The sequence below is a fragment of the Anneissia japonica genome, unplaced genomic scaffold (genome assembly GCF_011630105.1).
Source record: "Anneissia japonica isolate Jap-2015-1 unplaced genomic scaffold, ASM1163010v1 scaffold287756_len632865_cov181, whole genome shotgun sequence".
Lineage (NCBI taxonomy): Eukaryota > Metazoa > Echinodermata > Crinoidea > Comatulida > Comatulidae > Anneissia > Anneissia japonica.
Window position 1 is genome coordinate 238,811 of NW_022693589.1, and position 7,551 is coordinate 246,361.

Sequence of the window (7,551 nt, forward strand, 5' to 3'; positions counted from 1 at the left end):
AGATGTGTTATAAAATGAAGTGTAGATTGTTGAAATGTTACTGTACCTCTCTTAAACCAAAGCGGAACTGACGTAAATTAAATCCATCATTAACCGCCACAAAACACATTGGCCGAGGCCGATTTAAGGTTGGAAGGGGAACAATCGGCCCACCCTCCATTTTTCTAAAATAAAAATGGGTGAATAAAGAAAATTGCATCAAAATTTAAGTTAGAGAGTGCCATATTTCCCCGCCACTTGGACGCACCATAGACATAACATTAGCTCCAATAGTGGAGTTGTAGTGGAGATGTAGGTTGGCGGTTAATATGCTTGTATTCCAATCACGGGGCCCTGGGTTCAAATCCTGCGACAGCAAATAATTTTTTCTCACGACTAAGGAGTAGTCTTCAAAGTATCACTTTTTTTTAATTTATTTAAGAGGGCTCTGAATGTGTAGGGTAAGATGGGGTTACTCTTTATAGGCCTAATTATAGTTTTTGAAAAAAACACTAGGCCTATGGTGTAGCGGATTCCTTTATTTTCTTGATATAACATACATATTTTGAATTTAAAATGCAATTATTATGATTTTAATCTCTATCAGGAAATAATGTGAATAATTTTTTAGCATTGAAATGAAGCGTGTTCTGTGCTGTTCACAATATTTCCTGTATTATCAAAGGCTATATTATACTGCAACTTTATACCCTTTGATAATACAGGAAATGAAGGTGTACTGTGCTGTTCACAATATTTCCTGTATTATCAAAGGCTATTATACTGAAACAAACTTTATACCTCCATGCAGAAATTGATTACTTAACCAGGAGGTAGATTCGGTCGACTGGTGCATACTATCTTTTCCGGCCACAATGGTTATTTATTCATTCATACGTTAAATTCACAATCCTCTTTTATTGTTTATTGGCGCATACCTGGAGACAGCTGTATTATGCGCCTTATAAATCCATTGATTGAGTGATTAAAATCATTAGCCCTGTTTTTGACAAAATAATAATTTGTAAAATCAGGCATGCATTGCTATGTGTTCATATATATATTTTCATATCAAGAATGAACCATATTTATTCTTCATAACTTTTGTGTTATAATAAATAAATATACTTTTAGAGAATCTAACGTTACCTCGCTACCTTTTTGATTTTTTTGTTAACTTTCTTTAAAAATAAATAATCTTCTATGTTAAACAATTCTTTCATCTGGAGCATCATCACGGACAGTTTATAACAATTATTGCATAAAAAGGAAAGTGAGTAATATTATTAGTAACGATATTACTCACTTTCCTTTTTATGCAATAATTGTTATAAACTGTCCGTGATGATGCTCCAGATGAAAGAATTGTTTAACATTATAATTATCTGACCTGTTAGGCTTACATATTATTGTTATGTATAAGTTTGTATTTGAATGTACAGTATAAACAAAGAAAAATCGTTGTAAAAAACATGTAGCAGGTTTAAATATTGTCCACACTTAAATCGACATATTGAGAACTTCGTTATTAAAATTATTCTATTAACCATTTTAAAACACAAATCATCAGTATTTATTCAAAGATAATATAACAAGTTCACGGTTTCTATATTTTTTAGTGCTAGCCACGATGATCTTAAACTAACACCAGAGTGCCAGTGGCTTGACTTTATGAAACTATATAACGTGCTCAATGTAATGAAGTTCACCTCCGTGGCAGAAGTTAAACTATGTTCACCTTCAGTAATTGCTATTTTCAGCAATTGCTATTTTGTCAAAAATTATTCTACAAGTTAGATAACAATAAACCAATTCGCATGCCCTTATCAATCGACGTACATAAATAGCTAATAATTGGTACCGGTATATAATCTTTTTTTTTTTTAATTTGAAAGCTTTTGTAAAAAAAATAATAAATACACATTTTTGACGCAATTGTTTTTTCAAATGGGCATTTTGCAATAACTTTCTTGTATTACTTTCCTATTGAAATCTCGACTTTTTTCTCTAAATTAATAATTTTGTAATTGCAATTACATTTTTAAAAAATATTTTGATGTTGAATACTGACTATAATGATTCTAATTGAAATTTCATAAATGATATTAAAATGTTTGATTCAATTTCTTGCAATAATTGTGATTTTCTCAATGTTTTTGGTGTTTTCATGCATTTTTATCTTTTTGACATGTTTTTAATGTGTTCTATACTGATTTTTCAGTACCATTACTTGTTTTATCAGATAATAATCGCTAAAAGTTAGTTTCAATTTAATTGAAGCCGTTATCTACTCACGCGTTTCCCATAATTGCAGTCTCGTGTGGTTCCTATTGTTCTTGTTTTTAAAATTTGTATGGATATAAAGGTATTGCCCACAGACCCATTTTAGTGAGCTTTGTAACCTTCAAAATATTATATAATAAATAATTAAATAGTTTTTAGTTGAAATTTTAACTGGTTGTTATACCGTCATTAATCAGAAAAACTGCATCTTTAAACCAGACAGTTTACTTTACAGATGTAGATATTGAAGTGCCCATCATTGCCTTTTTACGGCAGACGCTCCTGAGGTTTTGTTGTTTGACAATAAATGATTAGGCCTATGCGGTCACAAATACCGTCCCATAAAACATGCTCGATGTGATAATGACGATGATTATAATGATGACAATGATACTGACGAAATAATGCACAACCCTTACTGAACTTACCTCAAATCGTTTAGAATGGTAAACAAATGTTCCATAATGTTTAGGTAAAGAAATGTTAGTCTCAACTCTCATTTTAATGTTATTTTTGAAAAAAAATAGGCCTTATTTATGTTAATTATAAGAAACAAATTTGTATTATATTTTCCCATGACACAAGCATTAACAGAAATTGGGTCATTCTGCTTTTCATTTATACTTAATCTACAGTATATACCGAGACCTTTTCAATGGTAATCCACAGGAAAGGCCTCTGAACAAGAGGGTATCATACGATACGCTATTTAAAAAACATATATTAAATATTAATGTATTGAATCAACACAACATGAACAAAAATGTGTTTATTTAGTTTTAGTTTTTTAATTTTCTTTATAAAAAAACAATACATACTTAGCAAGTAGACATACTTTATCAGTTAATATGAATCATCGATATCATTATTAACCTTTCAAAAATCTTTTAGTTTTTGTTTTTTATTTTCTTTATAAAAAAAACAATACATACTTAGCAACTAGACATAATTCATCGGTTAATATGAATCATCGATATCATTATTAACCTTTCTAAAATCTTTTGAAAAGAAAAAACAAGTTCTCGTTCTTTGAATAATAATGTAGTCTCATAAGCGAAGCGAATATGAAGGAAAATACGAAAATGTATGACTAGTGAGGAATGTACATATAACGTCAAAGATGATTGACTCAGAATCATAGTAAACGATATGAATGCCAGTCAATACGAGCAGATGATAATTTTGATGCCAGTTCGAGGCCATGTCGGTTCAAGCAGAAGCGCTTAGTGCGACTTACAAGGGCGAATTTATCCAGAACATAACATTGTTTATTTTTAAATTGTTTTAATGCTGCTAAAATGCACTGTGTAACTAAGGTTTTGAAAGGTTTTTGGTACTTTTAGTAATTATTCCATGTTTTTAATTACAATATTGGCAAATCTGATTACAAGATCGTGCTCCCGCCCATTATGATACAAAATATTAGGTCAAATTTTCAATTCATTCATTTAGTGGTGTAATGGAGTCAGGAGTCTTGAACTGGGGAGGGATGCGTGAAGGTGAAGAGCTCGAAAATTAAGTAAAGGGGCGCAAGCTCACAAAATAAGATGATATATCATAAGATGATAATCCGCTTGAGCTAGCATTCGCTCGAAGTGGCGATCGCTCGTATTTACTGGATCCCAGCGAGATAATACCATTCTAATATACACATGGTGTTACCTACTGTGTCAGACTATAACTTGAGCAAGTGTTTAAACTAAAATTAGTTTTGAATAAATTACTTTGTTGTTATTCCTCGCCTATTAAATAAACTAACGTGTTCATTGGTTATTATCGATGAAAGTCTCACACAGGGATGGTGATGATGCAAATGTTGTTGAAGAAAATAATATTAAGATTATGACAATGATTCATGATTATGGTTAAGAACAAGACATTGGTGATGTTGCTCTATTTACTGTTAATTATGTTGTTGACGATGACAACGATGATAGTGATAATGATTATAGCAATAGGCCTGATAGTAATGCTAATTGTTCCTACAATGATGGCCACAGAATCCACACACAAAGGAATTTAACTTGTTTGTAAAAATAAAACTGAATTTTCGGTGCACTCATAACAATAACAAGTTGACAATCGTGTAACAATATTAAGATAGTACACTGGAGATAATAAAACAAGACCCAAGAGGGAATCGTAGATCCAATGCAAGGAATGTAGGCCTACTCGTACGATGATTGAAAATTCTAGTAGAGTAGTTAGTACATGTTTTTCTTAAAACCACATGGAAAAGTGCATGTTTGACACCAACTGTAACCATGATGATTTTAAAGTGCGTTGGCATAACTGGTGCACACTTAAAAGGAAAGTAATCTTGTAATCTATTATATGTCTAATAGTTTTGTAATCTATTATATTATTAATTAGAGGTATGTTTGAATAGTTACACTGTAAAGTTTTGATTTAAGTTTGATTTTTTTGCAATGTAGCAGGACATGGATTTTTATTTGATGGTGGAATAAATAACAAAAAAATTGTTTTGGTAAAACTTCAGACGACGAAAAAAACTAACGATGTTCAGAGCTTTGGTCCCAGTCTTTGTGTAGATTATCCTAATATACTGTCTAGTATTATTAATTTTAACTAGTATTATTAATTTTAACTAGTAGGAACTGGTATTAGCACATAATTAGAGATTGTTTTTCAGTTAATTCCATGTGAGCATGTCAACTACAAACCCGGCCCGACAATTTACCTCTTTGATCTGATGTACAGCAGGCATGTTAGTGATACTAAATGTCTATTCATTATACACAACGAATGATTCCTACACCCCCCCCCCCCCCCCAAAAAAAAAAAGAAAAAAAAAAAAATAATCAGGCAGGTGGGGTTAAGTTACCCTGTTCAGCTTAAATATTCATCAAAAACACAATTGCAAAATTAGGGATCAGTCACCTGTCAGATATTTAACTACAATTCAGAACCAACGTATGAAACTCGGCGTAGCACGCAATGCATTACATACATACAGTCCATTACAATGCATAATATGCTGCGAAAATAAGAACCAAAAATGAAAGTCCATAATACTTTGATAAAGAGTTTCTGTTATCAGTGATTGGTTGTGGTACTTTAAGAGCCTGTCCCCTTCAAAATAAACTACTTTATATAATGATCTGTTCTTTTAAGTGAGTGGCTCGCTATTGTACTATATAGCGTAAACAATAACCAACATACAATACTTTCCATAATGGTAGCTATACTTGTTTTATAAAGCTAATGAATCAACTAATTCATTAGCTTTTCTCAAAAAAAATGTACAAGATTTTCTTCTGTTATAATTTCTATATCTTTTCTCGCATAATCATCACAAAAAACAAAAATCATCATGAAAATGAAAAAACTCCAAAACAAAATACAAACACAAACAGTTTGTAGTAAGTCATCTCAATAGCGTTTGTTCCATTTCTCTGTGTGCGGTACTTCGTACATGGTTGAGAACATCTTTCGGTGAAATAAATGTATTTTGGCACAATTCACAAGAAACCGGTCTGTCAAAAGGTATGCTTGATCTGCAAAAATTGAATAAAAGATTTTCTCTATTATAAGTTAAAAATGACAAAAAATAAATACATGGATTATAGAATTAACACTGCTATTTCTATATGTTTCTGGATATGTTATATAAAATTGACAACACAAATTTGTCCTACAGAGCATTGTACAAAGCAGGAACATAAAAATCTTAGAGATCACTGAAATACAAAATTTGTGGAAAAATTTAGATAGGTCGAATAATCTATTTAAATCATGAAAAAGTTACTTAAAATGAACGGGGACAAACAAAAATAAATTATAGTAAACAAAAGTGCAATTGAAGTGTGGCATGTGCCACGTCAGTTTAATTTTGTAATGCGTAAGTTATCAAAGTTTCATGTTAAAATATATAATTATTATCAAAACATTTGTAGGCCTACATCAGCAACCTGAAAGTGTTAGTTTTGTTCATTTCAACTGTGTTATTACGGACATGATTGACTTCGGGTTCGATGGGTCACATCTGAGTGCTTGACACACAATTTTGGTCATGGGCTAAATAGGTTGTGGAACGGGGACTTATACATCAGAGCAGCATAGCTCAGCCAGCTAAACTGAGGCTAGCCACCAATTTAGCAGAGCATTGTACAAAGCAGGAACATAAAATTCCTAGAGATCACTAAAATCCAAATTTTCTGGCAAAGATTTTCCCTAATAGATGCATGATTTATACAGTGTACAAGAGAGCAGCATAGCTCATTCGGCTAAACTGAAGGTTGCCACAGTTTAGCCGACGAACCTAGCTGTTGCCTTGAAAATGTTATCTTTACCTGCTGGCAAGCTTGTGAAGTTCTTCTATCTCTCTTCGCTTTCGACGTAAATTCTCCATTTCTTCTTCCTCTTCAATTTCATCTGACACCATCACACCACAATGGTATTCAAACAGTTTTGGATAGTCATAGTGGTCGCTTTCACCACTTGTTGGATCCTCATACCACAATATGTCATCTGGTTGAAGCTGAGGATTAACAAGGCATTTAAGCTATTTGAACCCGTATTAAAACCTAGCCGAAAAGCATGCCAAAAAAAAATACATCCCTTCCAAGCAGATTTTTGGATTGCCTCAGGCCATTTCCCCCAATTCACAAACAGGGGTGGTGTTGGAATGTAGGTCCCCAGAGGCCCCATCCAAATTCCTGGTTACTAGAATCATTTTGGTTACTTTAAAATTTCAGTCCATTGAGGCTCTATATCCAAATCTAGGGAAGGAGAGTGGTTTTTGTGGGATGTTTATCCCAAGATTGAACAAGCAACCTTAGGACTGGAAACCACAGATTCTCTACAATGAAAGTGTAAGTTTAATCATATTTATATTAAGTATATCTTTACCTGATTCCAGAAACGAGATCTTGGAAAGTTTTTAGGTGTGATAACTTCTCTTCTCTTTAGGAATAAACTTGAAAAGAAAAATAATAAAAGATATATAAATATATGGGCATGTCATTCCAAAACCAGCATCTATGACAAAAAAAACAACAAAAAAACAAAATCAACTTTTTAATATATCCATATTCTTCACATTAAAATGATGAACAGCTCAAAATTGCCTTTAAATATTTTAGCATTTTAAACTTTTAAAGAAAGTTTTATTGAATCATCAGACAATTTTAATATTTTAAATGCCAAAAATTTAAATTATGCTTGTTCTAAAGATTTAAAAAATTTTTAACTTTTAATGTTTTATATTTAAACAAAAATCATATTGTAAGCATTTTTTTTTTTTTGTAAGGGGACCCCACTCAAGAG

The 7,551-nt window shown here is 31.8% G+C and overlaps 2 protein-coding genes across 2 annotated transcripts in view; both read right to left on the bottom strand.

The window, feature by feature from the left end:
• Positions 1–1,257, bottom strand: part of LOC117100840 — a 6,498-nt gene extending 5,241 nt beyond the window's left edge. Inside the window, exon 1 of the mRNA XM_033240672.1 lies at positions 47–1,257. The gene's annotated coding sequence lies outside the window, so the exon portion shown is untranslated. The remainder of the gene's footprint in view (positions 1–46) is intronic.
• Positions 1,258–5,044: 3,787 nt separating this feature from the next.
• LOC117100820 (ATP-dependent RNA helicase TDRD9-like) overlaps positions 5,045–7,551 on the bottom strand; it is a 33,349-nt gene continuing 30,842 nt past the window's right edge. The window contains exons 35-37 of the mRNA XM_033240645.1: positions 7,135–7,201; positions 6,576–6,763; positions 5,045–5,780 (exon numbers count right to left, since the gene is read on the bottom strand). Coding sequence (XP_033096536.1) covers positions 5,651–5,780; positions 6,576–6,763; positions 7,135–7,201 — 385 coding nt within the window. The 3' untranslated portion in view covers positions 5,045–5,650. The remainder of the gene's footprint in view (positions 5,781–6,575; positions 6,764–7,134; positions 7,202–7,551) is intronic.